Source organism: Triticum aestivum, chromosome 1D, assembly GCF_018294505.1.
Source record: "Triticum aestivum cultivar Chinese Spring chromosome 1D, IWGSC CS RefSeq v2.1, whole genome shotgun sequence".
Classification (NCBI taxonomy): Eukaryota; Viridiplantae; Streptophyta; class Magnoliopsida; order Poales; family Poaceae; genus Triticum; species Triticum aestivum.
In genome coordinates this window covers 492954761-492972634 of record NC_057796.1, presented here as the reverse complement: position 1 = coordinate 492972634, position 17874 = coordinate 492954761, and the positions used below count along the sequence as shown (strand labels likewise).

The 17874-nt window shown below is 45.2% G+C and overlaps 1 protein-coding gene across 1 annotated transcript; it reads left to right on the top strand.

Annotated features, from left to right (window-relative positions):
* The first annotated feature begins 15735 nt into the window (after positions 1-15735).
* LOC123179475 (uncharacterized) lies at positions 15736-17261 on the top strand. The gene is made up of 3 exons (XM_044591564.1): positions 15736-16118; positions 16645-16859; positions 16980-17261. The coding sequence occupies exons 1-3, from the start codon at positions 16002-16004 to the stop codon at positions 17137-17139; spliced, it is 492 nt and encodes a 163-aa protein (XP_044447499.1). The 5' UTR covers positions 15736-16001; the 3' UTR covers positions 17140-17261.
* The last annotated feature ends 613 nt before the right edge of the window (positions 17262-17874 follow it).

The following is a 17874-nucleotide window of genomic DNA, read 5'->3' as shown; positions in this document are numbered from 1 at the left end:
TATTGACCATAATGTTGAGGAGTTTGATAGTAGACATTGTAATTCTCAAGGTCAGTACAATATGCGACCAAATGACTTTTCTCCTGATAAGTTAACTCAGAGCCTTCGGTGTAGTTGGTTCTGTCTATCATCTTCCGCACATTCTTTGAAGAATGAAAGTAATCTATCAATGGAAATAAGCTGTCAACTATTTTGAAATAAACAATATAAATTACTTAATAACTATGTTTGAGAAGCTCACATAGGGGAAGAATTGGAAGCGTATCAACAAGGACCCAAATGTCCAAATCGTCTTTGGCGGTGTCACGATCACCAAGATCCATGGTGAGAAGCATACCCTCATGAAAAACCATACATCTCGCAAAGTGCTTCCCAATTCTTGCAACCAAAATGGGTTACGCTCTCAGAATTGTACAGATTTACTTCAAAATCCATACCATGATGGGTCCTTAGGTGAATTTTCTTCGTTTCCATACTTTCATGGTCTTCAAAACCCATCCTCTCCAAGACATAGCGTCTTTCATAGCATGGGATAAGCTAGTCGAATTGCAAAAGATGAAAAGTACATGTTGAAATACTTGAAGTCATGCTTAATTACGAAAAAAACACTTGTCGTCGTTGCGTACCATTTTAACATCGAAGGTCTCCTCGAGCTTAATGCTGAAGCGCCGATCTTCGTCCAGGTCAAGGAACCTGTCGCACATACCTTGGTCGTCGTGGCACCAGTCGCACTCCCCCGGGAGACTTTCGTCGTCCGAGTACGACATTTCCTATGTTCATAATTCAAACATTAAACTTGTACAATTAAATATATATACACAAAAACTAAATTAGAACTTTATTATTCATCACGGGTTGACTATCGGTCTGTCGAGTCTTTTCTTGGAAACTCTCAGCTCACGTGGTGTATACATTCGACCGCTGGTGATGGTCGCTCCTCCTTTCGTCCCCGAGTGCATTACTCCTCCTCACTGATTCCTCTCTGACATTTGTGACCGTCGGTGATGGTCGTTACTCCTCCTTCCCCTAGTGCATAACAAAGGTCTAGCACAAGGAGAAGAAGGAGAAACGACCCCCATGACAACAGTCGGGATTCTTCGTCCTCTCATATATGGTGGAGCCTCGACAGACTTAAAGTCAACCCGAAATATCGTTTAATTACCTTTCTAGAAAATCCAGGCCACTCGATATTTCCTACATATTCTAGCACAAGTCATGCCAAAATTCACGGAAAAATCCGGCATGACCATAGCTAAAAGAGGACATATCGATCGCCTGAAATTTGCCGGAACGGAAATTAATCAACACTCCGGCAAAACATAGGCCACTCGGAGGTGTAACCTCAACATGACCCACCACTTGGGCAACCACATATCCTATTTGAGCAACACAAGATATACATGTTTTTATCTATATCATATCTTATAGGACTCATATTGACATGGAGATTTGGCTGGTCTCACCTTATCTATCGGAGGGGGTCGGTGACGGGGACGACGGCGGGGATGATGGAGGGGCTCCTTGATTTCTGCAAAAACAAAAACCCTATAAGTTATCACTAATACATCCTGAGTAATTGCTTAAACTAAAAAAATAACAACAAATATACATGTTCAACTAGTTCTATTAATTCAACTAGTTCTTACTAAATATAAACTTACTATAAATAGAAAAAACTAGTTCTTTCTAAAAATAAAGTAGTTCAACTAGTTATATTAATTTTCTTACTAAAAATACATTAGTTCTATAATTCAACTAGTTCAACTATTTTATTAATTTACTTACTAAACTAGTTCAACTAAAACTAAACTAGTTCAACTAGTTTACTAAAAATACATTAGTTATATTAATTGAACTAGTTCAACTAGTTTATTAATTTACTTACTAAACTAGTTCAACTAAAACCAAACTAGTTCAACTAGTTTATTAATTTACTTACCATCACTACTACTAATTAACATCTAGTACTACTAAAAATCATTATCTATGAACCCTAAATTAACATCTACTACTACTAAAAAACATCTATTAACTAAGCAGAGAGAGAGGGGGTGGGGGAGGGGGGGGGGGCTTACAGAGAGGGAGAGACGGTGGTGGGGATGCTCGGCGACGGAGGTAGGGGCGGCGAGGGCGGGCTCAGTATCTAGAGGCGGCGGTCCTAGGCGGGCTCGGGCGTCGGCGGTGAGGTCGAGGGCGGCGGTGAGGGCAGGCTCGGGCTCGGGCGGCGGCGGTGAGGGCAGGCTCGGGCTCGGGAGGTGGCGGAGGGCAGGCTCGGGCGGCGGCGCGCGATAGAGGAGTAGGGGAACAGGGGGGAAATGAGAGGACTTAGCAAAATTTTGAGCCCACGGGATGGTTAAGTTGAACTAGCAGTAGCGCTCTTCAGGAAACGCGCTATAGCTAACTTAGCTATAGCACGTTTCAGAGAAAAACGCTACTGCTAAGTCTAAGCACGCATCATAAAATATACATTGGTCATCATTGATCTTTTTGTGTAGAATCTAAATAGTCAACATGAATCCTCACAGCACTGGTGAAAATTCATATTGCAGCCACAAATCCTACACATATAGTTCAACAAAGACCAAGTGCTCGAGATAGTTTGAGAAGTAACATATTTAAGGTGGTAAACACCTTGTTCGCTTAGCAGTATGGGACTAAACTTAATTAGGTGCAATACTTACCAGCAGCGAGTTTTGAAGAAAAACGCTGCTACTAAGTACTTTAGCAGTAGCGCGTCTGGGGAAGGGCGCTACTACTATGTCTAGCCTCAAGGCGACGCGTCGGCAATTATAGTAGTAGCGCTTGTTCCAACTAGAGCGCTACTGCTACATGGTTATTAGTAGCAAGGTTTACTGGAGCACGCTACTGCTAAGTAGCAGTAGCGTTTGTTTTTAAACCGCGTTGCTGCTAAGATTCTGTGTATAGGGTTTTCCCTAGTAGTGAAGTATCTTTCGATGTCTGCCATTGGCGGCTCCATGGAAGAATCTAGTATTCGAATCACCTTTCAGGATAAATTGAGAGTTACAATGTTGGTACCATTTGATTTCCACTCCACGCAACATGCTATCTATCTGTGCATTCGGTTGATTCTTGATCCAGATTTCATTCTCAGATTAGGGTCTAGCCTCTGCTAAAGCTTCCAATTCATCAATTATAGATGAAAGACGAAGCTTCTCCTTTTTGAGGTACCCGTCTTATGACTAGCCCAACCACCAAGGAATTTACTTAATGCACATATTATGTTATTTCATTTGTGAATCGGAGTATATGCCCACCCACCGGTTTCTCCCATACCTCCTTGACCATGTCATGGAAGCCATCCCGATGCAACGAACCAAGTTCAAAATTGAACTTGCATCTATGTTGTGGTCGTGGCAAACAAGTAGTTAGGTCAATGGGTGAATGGTATGATATGGCCTCGATACGAGGTAGAGAACAAACAGACACCATATGAAATTTATGTTGCCAGCCAGTATCCATTAAAACATGATCTAGTTTCTCATATGTCGGTTCCGGAAGACCGTTCGCCCAAGCGAATTGTCTTCCAACCATGGAAACCTCTCGCAGATCTGGACTATCAATGACATCGTTGAAAAGGAAAGGCCAATGATTATCAAACCTACCATGGCTTTTCTCATTTGTAGATCAAAGAAAATTGAAATCCCCTCCTGTAAGAATGGGCTAGGAAGATATTTCAGTTTGTACCTCACCCAGCTGCTCCCCTGTTATTGTAATCTGAAATAAAATTGCTTCTTGAAAATGTCTATGCTCTGTATGACAGAAGGTTGGACGATTTTATTGTCCATGACTGGGAATGAACCTCATATGTCCTATGCAATTAATTGTTGAACATGTTGTAATCAAGTAGAATGAATTTTCTGGTCTGCCAAACTGTCGATGAATCTGTAATGTTGACGGGTCTGAGATTTAATTTGGGTTAAATTGTTGCATGAATTCGTAATGTTGATGGGTCTGAGATTTAATTTGGTCAAATTGTTGCATTCATAAACATTTCCTCTTGGTCAAACTAGTTTGCCAACTCTCAACTCTGAATAAATAGTTGACCCCGTCTGTTCATTCTTGAGATCTATTGCTAATAAGTTGACACTGTTGTTTGTTGTGCTCGATAATTCTTCTTCTTCTCCAGATGAATGAATGGATTCCCTTTTGTACAGGAAAATCTTTTGTAACCAGCTAGTGTTGCTTTGGTGCTCTCTCTATTGATGTTGATTCTTTTGTGAGTAACTATGGACTGATTCCAGATTATCCCTAGTGCTAGCTAGCTCGAAAAGCAAAGCGACTTCATTTGGTTGTCTTACTGTTTTGCAATTTTTACTCAAAAGGAGAAATCAAATAAGAAGCTGATCCTGGTTGATGTGTTGTTGCTGGTGGTGGTTGCTGTTAAATGGAACCCCCCATCTTGTTCTTCATTTTCTTGAAAATAATTATGTGAGGGCGTCCTGAAAGTACTTGTGTTAGGCCTTTATACTGTACTAACTGCTGCAGTCAAGGGCATGTCTTTGTGGTGTTATATCTATGCATATATAATGCCAAAGCTAGAATTTTCATGGCTCACTCTAGTGCATTGGTTGTATATATATTGATTGATGATGTTTGTTGCAGGTTTGCCATATTTGAAGCCGAGTGATAGATGAATCCCTAGCTACTTCTTGCTATTTGTTTCTTGTAGTTCTTTTTTTTTTGTTTTACAAATAACTTGATGTGAAAATTTTATTCTTTCGAGGGAAACAAGGTGACATTAGTGGTTGGTTGTCATAATGTAGCCACTGGCCATACAAGATGTTTCCATGTTGTGTCATAAATATATTGGATTATGGTCACAGGTTTTGTAAGATGATTGTTTATACGTTCCTAAATTATCTTCCTCTTTGATGGTGGCATGGAAACATTGCCGTTAGTTTGCATGTTATATTAGCTAGCTAGGTCTTGACATAGATTTGTTGGAGGAGTTGCAGCAACAGCCTTGATCAAGATAAAAAATTTGTTATTTCTTTGCGTTTGTAGACAAGAAAGAAAGAAAGAAGTGCGGCCCTTGAACTGTAGTAGTAGGTGCGGTATATCAACTGCTCCCTCAAGCTTGAGAGAAGGACATGAATGGCTGTTTTGGTTGCAGGTTACTCCAAGAGCAAGTGCATCATCAATCAAACTACTGTCCAATTGGACAAATTATGTAATAGTAGTTATTATTTTTGTTTTTTAGTACATAATGCATAGATTTTCCAGAACAGAAAGAAGTGGTTCTATAACCTGATTCTGCTTGTTGTTTACTTGCAGTTGGCTTTGTAAATTCCATTTTCTCATGTAGTGTAAATCAGTGTCAGAATCATCAAATGAACCCGATGTTTCTCCATGGCCAGCTTGCTAATTTCTAATGCGGTTTTTTCTTCTGGTAAACCACTGCAAGGAGCTTCATATTCAGTTTTTTGTTATCATTTTAGCATGGACTATATACAAAGCAAAATGAGTGAATCTACACTCTAAAATTTGTATGTATACATCTGTATGTAGTCCGTATTAAAATCTCTAAAAAAGACTTATATTTAGAAACAGAGGGAGTATTTACTAGACTTTACTAGTGATATTGGTTGAATTTGGTCCTGCTTGTGCTGTGCAGGGTAGGACGGATGGGTTAGCAGTTTTGCTAAAGCACATGCATCTAGATGTCTTTTTATAGAAAACTGATACGAGGAATCAATGCTCAAGATCATTTGGAGCCAAATTAGGAATAAATCCGCACTAAAAGTTGCATATTTTGTGAGACAAGACATACATTTTTTTTTGCAGGAGAAGAAGCTGCGTAATTCATCAATCAATAGATCAAAACTTCCCCGGGTGGAGCAGCAATAGTGCTAACCTCATTATTTTTAAAATAAAAAAACCGCATATGTCAAGCATGCATAGCTAGGACAATTATATTAGGATTCAAGCGCGGCTAGCTTCTCCTCAATCCGAGTAAATTGTATAGAAGTACCACAATTGGGGCATTGGAAGCAGATTGGTACCAAGATTGGTAATTTTTACGTGTCAGTACCAACTTTGGGGCGAGGCGTTGCAAAAGAGGCTAAAACAGCTGTTTATACGTATTGACACGGAAACTGACCGGTTGGGCCCGCCTGTCGGGTGCTGACATGGCATGTTTTTTGCAAAAAACTCCCTGGAATCTCCTCTCTCTCCCCCGAACGCTCTCCCCCTCCTCTGTCTCGATCTCCTCGGAACGGTGTGTACTCCGGCCTTTGCTGTTCCCCTTGTCGGCGGACCACCAGCGGCGGAGTAGTCAGATCGGTGGAGGCAGAGGAGGCGAATGATGGATCTGGGAGTTGCGGTGGTTTCTCCACCTTGACTTGCCTCCAGACCACCAGCGGCGCCTCATCCTCAGACTCGTCGGAGCTGGAGACATCGACTGGGGAGGGGGCCCGGCCCTCACCCGATTCCGGCCCCTTGGGAGGCGGCGGGGAGGAGGAGGAGCCGTCGGCGGCGTCGAAGAAGCCGTCGTCCTCACCAAATTCGTGAGGAAGCGGGGAGGAGGAGGAGCCGGCGGCGGCATCGTAGAAGCCGGCGTCGTCCTCGGCGTTGACGGCGCAGGGGAGCGGGGCCCGAGCCTGCGTGGTCCGGGGGCGGGCCTTGGGCCTGTCAACGGAGAGGGAGTCGAGGCGGGTGGTGAGGTCGTCGAGGATGTCGCGGATGCTGTCCTCGTCCTTGGCGTCGGGGGAGGAGGAGAGCTTGCAGAGGCGGCGGCGAGCTTGACCTTGCGGTCGTGGCGCTCGTCCGCGTGCGGTTGCGGCGGCGGGGGGCTAGGGTTTTGGGTGGACGGCGGGGGGCGGGGGCGGCTCTGGGTGAAGCGGGGAGGAGGAGGAGCCGGCGGCGGCGTCGTAGAAGCCGTCGTCCTCGGCGTCACCTCTGCCTTAACCGATCTGAGGAGATCGAGACAGAGGAGGGGGAGAGCGTTCGGGGGAGAGAGAGGAGATTCCAGGGAGTTTTTTGCGAAAAAACATGCCATGTCAGCACCCGACAGGCGGGCCCAACTGGTCAGTTTCCGTGTCAATACGTATAAACAGCTGTTTTAGCCTCTTTTGCAACGCCTCGCCCAAAAGTTGGTACTGACACGTAAAAATTACCAATCTTGGTACCAATCTGCTTCCAATGCCCCAATTATAATACTTTTATGCAATTTACTCCCTCAATCCTCATGCCTTCTGCTCCGGCGATGGCTCGTTGAAGCCTTCTTCTGGTTAACGTGCGTACGTAGCAAGCGGTCGACCCAACGTTCTGCTAAAGACGTGTGCCGCCGATGAGACGTTTATGTACGTATTTCTAGTACAGGTGGTAGGGTAGACTTTCCGACCAAGGAATGGCCATCAATCCTTTAATTTGGATTAGTTTGAATTGCTTATCACATATGTCACGTGGTAATTTTTTTGTTAACTATACTACCACCAACCAAGTGCGAACAATGAACTACTCCTTTCGTTTGTAAATATGAGTCTTTTGAGAGATTTCATACTATAGACTACATACAGAGCAAACTGAATGAACCTATACTCTAAAAAACGTTTATATACATCCGAATGTAGTCACTATAATGAAATTTTTAAAAAGACTTAGTATATTTAGAAACGGAGGGAGTAGATATAAGTATCGTGCACATACCGAGAAACTACGCAACTAAAAATAAAGATAATTCAACATAGACATAACTTTTTCTATTACATCAAGAATTCTAATCGCGATCTAATCCGTCTTATACCGAAAAGCTTCACAACTAATAAAAGGAAAAGGATAATTCAACACCGAAATAGCTTGTGCCTACCAATATCCACTACTAGTATAGGCTAATATAATCGATCTAACCCATTTATCAATGCGAGTACATATAGGCTCGATGCGGATGCAAGCATAGCTTAACGTCTCCTCATGTGAGTCCACCACCTGAACATTACATCTTTCTCTTTCCGAATCTGCTCCCACGACGGCTTCGTGTCCTGGTCGAGGCCCTCGTCCATGCGGCGAAGGTACTGGTGCTTGAACTTTGCGGGGTTGCCAGCAAAGCACTCGCGCAGGGCCGCCGTGGCCTTGACGCACGCCTCCACGTCCACCACGAGCTCGCCGATGCCTCGCTCAATATCGCGTTTGGACGTTTCGGGACTGTAATGGCCGCGGCACTCGTCCATCGCCTTCTTGAAGTCGTCAAAGCACCCGCCGTTGGTCACACGATGAATGACGAGCCTCTCGTCGCACCTGGCCCCAGCCTTTTTTGCTTCGCATGCTGCATTGAACGCTTCCATGTGTGTAAGGAACCCCATGGCGTTAGCTAGGGTTAACAACGAAATCAATCGCTTGTCCGACAAACACGAGACACAAGAAACTCGTAGCCGGGATCCTTGTCGTGCCCTTTCTTTTACTTCTTATCTCTTTTCTCTTTCTCCTCGCCGGTGCTATCTCGCGCAGCCGTGATGCATATAAATATACATCAGCAGCCGACCCTTGGTCCTATCCTAGAACTACACGGACACAACTTGTATTCCAAGGCGGACTCGATTTAAACATGCGGCGTGCAAATACATAGTGTTTCTTTGCTGACACTCCGAACACCCGCCACAGTTCGTATCACGCTCGGTCTCGATTGCACCGTCAATCAATCAACCAAGTTAATAACGTATCCACTTTCAAAAAAAAAGTTAATAACGTATCCGATCATCCTAAAAAATACGTATCTGATTCTCAATCAAAAATAAATAAATAACATATACATGCACGGTAGTACGATGCGTTGCAACTGTGTTTCTATCCATCCCGTTACTTGTGCCAAGGCTATCTACTGGCAGATTATAGCTTCAAAAAAAATCTACTGGCAGATTAATAAGGAAGTCTTTTTTTACGAACACGCTTAATAAGGAAGTTTTTTTTTTGCAGGAACCGCTTAATAAGGAAGTTAAAGGCTAGAAGATGGGCTACTATGGATTAATCAACACTAATTATTCTTCTTCTACCCCTAAATACTAATTCTTCTTTTCTTTTCTTTTTGCCGGGAACCAGCACTAATTCAAGCGAGCACCCCCCAAAACAACAAATTCAAGTGAGCTCATATCTGTCACAATAATTCCTTTACAATGGGAGCAACTAACCGAGGAGCGCTCGTTCCCACCCTTCCAAGGGTCTCTTGGGATGGGCTGGGAGTGCGCCACTTGGCACGGCGCGCTCTCAGCGGTCGTCACATGTCGTGCTCTGGGCACTTTCTTTGAATTTTATTTTATTTTTCTGCAAGTGTTTTCGTCTTTTTAGATGGTTTTCCCTGGATTTTTTTTGGCTTTTCGGTTTTTCACCGGTCTTTCTTAGCTTTTGGACAAAAAAAAAAATTTACGCGGAAAAACACTTTTACATATTTTTCCTTTTCTCAAGACACGATTTTGCTTTCACGAGAGGCACGGCTGTGCCTCTCAGAAACGAAAAAACATGTTTTCTCTTTTTTTTCGTCCGCGAGAAGCACGATTTTCCTTCCGCTAGAGGCATGGTTGTGCCTCTTGGAAATGGGAAAAAACACGTTTTCTCTTTTTTTTCGCGAGAGGCATGGTTTTGTTTCCGCGAGGGGCACGGCCGTGCCTCTCGGAAACGGAAAAAAATGAGTTTTTTTTTCTTTCATGAGAGGCATGGTTTTACTTTCACGAGAGGCACGGCCGTGCATCTCGGAAACGGAAAAAATGTGTTTTTTTCGTGAGAGGCACGATTTTGCTTCCGCTAGAGGCATGATCGTGCCTCTCGGAAACGTATTTCGGAAAGGAAAAAGCCGTGCTCATCATCCGTTATTTTGTCCTTTTTTGAAAAAAAAATCATCAAAACCTATCAACATTTGATATACTTTTGAAGATCTCGACGCGAGAATCCAACGGTGAAAATGGTTCGATATTTGGACGCACGGTTTAAGAGATAAATCGTTTTTAATAAACGGATCTACGGAAAAATAAAAAACTCCCAAGTTACAACAAGTGGCGCACATGCAGCGCGCCACTTGCTGCAACATGGGAAGGTGGAAATGATCTTTGAAAGGAGTCCTACTCAAGTAATTTCGTTTGCAATCACGTTAAATGCTCTTTTGGGCAGTGCTAGGCACTGGCCGTCTGGCCCAATCCTCGGCCGGTCGGCCCCAGCCGTTCGATCTAGTCCGCCCGCATGTGGGTGAACTTCTCTTCGCCCACACGACACTCGTACGTTACTAGATGCAACTGTAGTTGCGCGTACGTGACAACCAAGTAAACACACATGGCAAGTATAATTAACCATACATGGCAACTATTGTTGGATCACACGTGGCAACTGTAGTTGCGCGTACGTGGCTACCAGGTAAACATACATGCCAACTATGATTAACCATACATGGCAACTATGGATGGACCACACGTGACAACTGCAGTTGCGCATATGTGGCAACCAGGTAAACACACATGACAACTATGATTAACCATTCATGGCAACTATGGTTGGACCACACGTGACAACTAGGTAAACGCACATGACAACTACTGTTTGACCACATGTGACAAGTAGTTAATCACACACGGCAACTATGATTTGATTACACGCCGCAACTACCATAAATTAGATATCGCAACTATAATTAACCAAAACAGAAAAAGTTGTCATGCTTTTACAATTACATTTGCCATCCTCTGGGGTAACTAAAGCGTCATCCCGGAGGATAACTAACATAGTTGCGGCAGGACATATGGGCATATTTGCTATTAGACCAAACATGCGGTTTGTCTATAGACAGCCCGAATGTGCGGGAGTTGGACGCCGCAGCCCGAACTGGGAGTGTGCGTGCTGGCCATGTTCGTTGCCAAACGAATCATGCGGCACAACCCTCCTACAGCCTGCATGTTCGGCAGACATCGACGTCCCTTCTTTTTTAACCTAAAAATGAAACGTTTTTAACGATTAATAATGACTCCGGGAGAAACATTAACCCCTTTATTAGTCTATATACGGCATATATAGATATATTCCCTAAAATAGGTACTTATTACGCCAGGGAGTATGTATAGATATATGTTATCTATATTCCAACCAAAAAAGATATAATTTCAAAATAATCACATGTTTTTTTAGTTTTAATTTTTTTATTACAAAGTTCATATAACCAAATCTTATTGCGCACGGAATCATTTAGTTGTATGTAGAAGTTAACCTGTAGTATACAGGTAAGGGCATCACCAACGTTGACCCACAAATTTGCTCCCGCATCGGTCCGAGTAGAGGGGAGGGGGGAGTCTGTGGACATTGATGTGGGAGTCGGCCATCCAACGCTACCCGCATACATTTCAAACCGCATTTCAACTAAACCGGGCGAAATTCATGAAACTTGGCCGATTTCATAAAAGTTCACACATAATATCCATAAAAGGTCGATATAATGATCCTTTAACTAAAACCCTATACTGGACAACCACCTTGTAGGCGTGGCCGGTTTGTCCTGCTGCACGGCTATCATCGTTCGTGTCGTCGTTGTCAGGGTGGTCCCTTCAACAGCGGAAGGGCATTGCAGGGCCGCAACAGCCTTGTCCGGTGGCTGCCTACTGCTCGCGGACGAGCCGCCCCGCCTCTTGCTACACGCTGCAGAGGGCCACGGCGGCCAATGCCCCTGGCAGCATTGGCGGAGCAGTCGCTAAGTGACCACTCCTCGCTGATCTTGGCAAGCTCGCCGTCAAGGCGGCGCCGGCGCCTGCGGTCGTCTCCACGGTGGTGACGGAGCATTCGGGGCTCCACTCGATGGCGGGGGTCTGGGTCATTGCAGACCCATTCCGGCGACACGTCGGTCTTGGTGAAAGCATAGCGATGGGCGGCATTGCTCCAGTCATACCGCGCTGCGTGCTCCTCCACGGAGACGATGACCCTCAAGCCCGAGGGGTCGCCACCTCCGAGGTAGTGGAGAATGTGGCCCCGTACCTTCGTGATCGCGGGCGGGAGCTCCTCCTTTATGAGGCGGCGATGCAGGCCTATCAATGCGGGCGTACTAACTGCGGCGGGGCGAGATTGGCTCGTCCTTGATGTGGAGTCTAATCTGGACGCCGTGGTTGCGCGGGGGCGATATGGTCTCGTCCTTTACACGACGTCCAATCTGGACGCCACCGCGGTTCCGCTGGGGGAAACGGATTCCTCGTTGATACGGTGATGCCTGAGAGGTCATGTCCGTCAGCGCCGCCTTCATGCATGATATGGGCCAGCTTAAATGTGGTGTGGCAAGTGGCATGGCGTTGGATGGAAAGCACAAGAAAGAAGGGGGGTGTTTCGTGTGGGCAATGGTGGTTAGGACGGACGTGGCAGCAGTCCAGACACGAGCAAAGCCTCCTATTTTACCTCTGTTTTGCGGGAAAATTACGTCCGTCACGGTCGATGGGCCGATACAGACCCACGTAGAATGGCAAAACATGTGAGGACGCATGATCCGAACGTTCGTGAATGATTTGAGCGTCAGCGCGTTGAAGATGCCCTTAGGTTTAGTAGAGATCAAACAAGTCCTAGCTAGTACAAGTCGTAGGAGTTTACATCATCTGTGTGTAAACCAGAACGATGTCAAGTTGTAAACGGCCTGGGATAGCGTCGTGTTCGTCTCCGATTCGGTGATGTGTGGGTTTGTGCCCCTTTATATAGCAGCCAGGCAAGACCAACGGAAAGGTCACACGCGCCACCAAAAATCAATTTCGATCCGTGTTTTCCTATTGCAAGTTTACATAGGCGACAGTTTCCGCCGGCTAAGGACCGAAATCGATCATCTACCACAAGCTAGCATCACGCAGCGATCGACCGATCAATTTTGACCCAAGCTGGTAACGCCATGACGAGCCACCTTGCATACGGGCAAGCGTGCCGTGCATCGCGGGAAGCATCAATGCGACGAGAGGCTCGTCATACATCACGTGACCAACGGCGGGTGCTTCGACGACTTCAACAAGGCGATGGAAGAGTGCCGCGGCCGCTACGGTCCCGACACGTCACAACTCGACCTGATCCGAGGCGTCGCCAAGCGTGTGGTGGACATGGAGGCGTGCGTCAAGGCCACGGCGGCGCCGCGGGAGTGCTTCGCCGTCAATCCCGCGGTGTTCAAGCACCAGTACCTCCGCCGCATGGACGAGGGCCTCGACCAGGACACCAACCCATCGCCGGACGATATTTCGAGGGATGAACGTGCCATGTTCAGGTGGTGGACTGACATGAGGAGAAGCTAAGCTAAGCTATGCTATGCAACTATATATGGCCCCGCCTATATATTTTACTCGTATAGATATATACTACTAGCAGAAGGACTAGTCGACTATATTAGCGTACTACTACTTTATACTGGATATAATAGGCACAAGCTATTTCGGTCTCGAATTTTTATTTTCCTTTTTGTTGTGGAGTTTTTTTTCGGTATACATGGATTAAATCAATTATACATATTAGCGATGAAGTTAGTTTACTTTTGGATACATAATAGCAAAAATTATTTGTGTGTTCCATTATCTTTCTCTGTTAGTCGTGGAGTTTCTTTGCATGTGCAAGATACTTATAATCTTTTTTTATATGCAAGATACTTATACTTAGTTCATTGCTCTCATTTCGTTTGTGTTCCCTCACTACTTATACAAATCGGTGAAAAAACGCACAACAGAGGCGGTTCATCAAACCTGGTCGGTATGCATCTGCATCCCAACTGATGGCGATAAATGTTATACAAATATACTCCTAGGACAATTAAAGTTTTATTTTGCGTGAAAGTATACATGACCTATGCTACTCCCTTTTCAGGCTGGCAATGGGGATTACCCGCGCGTTTGATAGATAGATAGATGCAAAAACACAAAATAAAATAAAGAAAAAGTGCAACAATGTATTTTTGAGTTATTGGTTTAATAGATCTGAAAATGATATGATAAAAATAGACCCGGAGGCCCTAATTTTCACCAGAGGCTTCTGTCTTAAAGATAGCGTACGGTGGCTAAACAAATTATTGTTGGGTAATTGATAGAAAAGCAAATAATCATGACGATAGCAACACTACAAGGAGGATACAAGTCAGTAGCTATTTGGAAGATTGGCCATATAGAACGAGTCAATTTGCATTGGAAGAATACATGTTTTATTGTCTCATCATGATGACGAAAAACACATTGCGGACTCGGTGCCAATTCCTCTTAATAAGGTTATCTTTAGTAAGAATGACTCCACGACGAAGATAACATGCAAATATTTTATTATAAAGCGGTATCTTCATCTTTCAGATCTTCTTATTATTATCAACTGGCACATCAGACTGGATTAATGCTCTATACATAGACTCCACTGAGAACTATCCATTTCCATGTAGGTTCCATCGAAAAACATCGAATCCATGTGACAATTGCATCGTGGACAACCGCATGAGTAGGATGTTCCATGATTGGAGTCTGAGTCTAATTAAGTCCCTTTTGAACATCACATTTAACGAAAATGATTCCATTACCGTGGCGATGATATCACCCCTATGACGCACAATATTGCATAGAGCCGGATATGTTCCCGGATAGTGGCATTTCCTAGACACTTTCCTCCCAGAACCTAATGAGCTAGCCGTTCTTAATCGAGAAGGATCCATATAGCAGAAGAAATATATTTTCGTGGCCATTAGAATTGGCCAAAAGTGAGAATCCCCAGGCTTTCAGTATACTTGGGATATCGCCTTGGAGCCCACATATTTCCTCCTGAGTAGGGTTTTCCATACACCATCTTTCGTCAAGCTTCACGTGCAAGCGTCGGCTCCTTCATCGAACTGATGCGGCATGACCTCCGCGTGCTCCTCGCTGCCGGCCTTCCCATTCTGGAAGCGCGCCACGGTGACTTGCACGTCTGGTGCTCGGCTATCCTCCCGGCGAGATCGAGGTAGACTATGCACACGCCGTGCGCGACCTACTCGGGGCTCACCTGCTCACCACCGCCGAAGCCCCAGTCCACCAGGACGGCAATGGAGTACAGCGCCTCCCACAGGATCATCCGATTGACGGCGCACCACTCGGGCCCGAGGTTCTTGACTTCTTCGATGTTGCCATTGTCGTGGCTAGACCTGGCCTTTGGCGATGCCCCACCACACGTCCACCATAATGCCCGCCACGCCGGCGGTCTACAGCCCCGCTAGGGATACATGCACCAGTGCGGTCTCGTCCTTGCGCACCGTGTCTAGTAGCATCATCACGAACACCGTTTGTCGGCCATGTCCGAGTGCTACACGTCCTGGTGGTCCGGCGCCATCGTCTGCAGCTTCGCGTTAATCTTCGACGCCTGCGCCTGCAACCTCAGGCTCTACATCGGCGCCATGACGTACGGTGATGGCGGCCGAGGCCACAAACACAGTGCCGCGCGCGGCACACCGGTTTGATCGGTCTGGTTGAGCATCATGGATCTAATCACGGACCGAGAGCTTCACGAAGAAGAGATGGAAGGTGAAGGCAACGCTGAGAGGGGAACGGGAGATCAGTGGTGCAGCGGGGGTGGGTAGGAGGTGAGAAAGAAACCCTCGGGTGAGAGGAGCCTTTATAGCCTTATACACGTGCCGAGCACCCATTGACTTGACCAGTTTTAGGCAGTAAAAAAACTCAAGAAAAACCTCAGTAAAGAAACGTACCGAGATTTAGTATATGTAGATAGAACTTGGGCCGGCCCTTTTTATAAAATCCTATGAAGGATCAAGGAGAATCCCCTCTTTTGTATCGGATCGGATAGGATTCATCCAAGGGCTAAGGGAAAGAAAACTTGTCCGCGTCGCTCACGATCTCGGCGAAGGAGACCAATAAGAATCCTGCAAGGAGGAAGAATCCTCACCAAAATCTACGAAATTTCCACAGACTGAAACCCGATCGATAGTATAGGTGGTGAGGAGCGGCCGGCGGTGGTGACCAAATCCATAACTAGCTTGAGAAACGTTCTTATATTATATAGGACGGAGCGAGTAATTGCTTGCAGGACGGCCAAGATCCATGTCGGCAGCGCTTCGATCCGCGGCGAGGATGCTCGGCCGTGGCTCCCTGCTCCAGCGAACGGGGGCGGAGGGGCTCTTCTCGCCAAGCAGAAGCAGGCTCGTGCACACCCGTGAGGTATCTCAACCAAAACTGACATCTTTTACCTCAGCGATTTTTCCCACGTCATCAAAGATCACGTCATGGAGCGACAATCCAATTCTTTCCAATGGAAACAGCAACTTGCATGTATTAAGATGACTTCGCTTCTCGTTTCTATTTGGAGACAAGTTTGAATGTTTGATAAAGCAAGATTACCTAGCATCATACACAGGTCGCAAAATTCTTGTCTTAGGTTTATGTATAAATACGGATGTACATCTGACTAGATACATCCGTATTTAGACAAATCTAAGACGAGAATTATGGGACTGAGGGAGTACTTGTTTAACCTTGAACTGATTTACAGTAATCCACTGAACAGGGCTCTTGTTTAATTAGCAACCAAACCAAACCTATATTATATATTGGCTCCATCTATATACAGCAAGTATGGTTTTTTTGTTATTCTTCTTAAATTATTTATCGATCGCAATCAGCGCTTAAGTAATTAATACTCCATGATACAAAGTACATTGATCATTATCTATGTGTGTCAATCCAGCATGCTCCTACAGACCTTGCGCGCGAGATCCAACAGAAGAAAGACGAGCTACGGAGCTTGGTATCTAAGGCGATGCGGAACAAAGTGGAGGTGTATGATGTGTTAGGTAAGGCAGATAAGAATTGTGAGACTCTTGGTAAGCATGACACGCTTCCACTAGCACTCCAATATCGTTCTCGGGGGAAAGTCGTTCCAAAACCACATGCCACCCTTAGGTACGTACAATATCAGAGAATCAAACTAGATGCATGCAGATGTAAAATCACTTTGTCTATTCTTCCTTAATTTCCTATTTGTTTGACAAGAATTGGTATTTTTTTTCTTTTGACCTGTAGGACCTGGATGCGGTTCGCTACAAGGGCTGACGCTTTGCTGGAGGCAGCTGCCCACGCGACAATCTTCGCTTTGGTTATTGCTTTTGTGGTTAGTGGTAGGGTCGGCAATGGGGTAAAAGCCCAAACTGTTAATGAGGAAAACCAGGGAAGTCAAGATTGAAGATTGAGAACCAAAGATGGCTCCAGTTTGTTTTCAGTTAAATTATGATGACTTACAATTTGGCTTGCTGGCACTACGATATGGTTGTGATATTGTGTGACATGATGTGTTATCGTATCTCTATCTATCCGAGTAGATTGCATGTATGAATGAAAGGCGTACGATATTTTTGTTGTGCTGTTTCACAATACCCCAGAATCATATCTGCTAGTGACAAATGCATCCCAAGGCCTCCCCCTGTCGGGCCAATGAGTTGTACTAACTAGTAGATAGCAATGAGCAGGTAGTGCTGAGAAACGGTCACATAGTTTATGTACAACGCCATGCTCTTTGTATAAAGATGGATGGTCAGTTGTTTGTCTTTTTGTTGCGGTGAACATGCTCCCAGCATTATATAGTTCGCTCAAGAGAAAGGCAACGGTTGGCATTTCGAACAACACCCCAACATAGACAAACATGCAACCTTGTAAATGCATGTAAAGACCTAAAATTAAGGACTCTGTTATATCGAGCTCTAGGAATCGTGCAACTGGAATGGTTTTGCTACAAGGAATCAAGGGTGCGATCTATTACGCGTGAGCTGAACCCACGCCCAAGTTGATAACAGCTCACGATTCGACGTCTCAGATCGGCGAGGCAAGGCGGAGGAGGAGGAGCGCGTGGGAACCACTTCTCTTCTCAAGCCCCAATAGCATGTGGAAGAGAATCCGAGGTCCAACTCCTCTCCACCTAGTG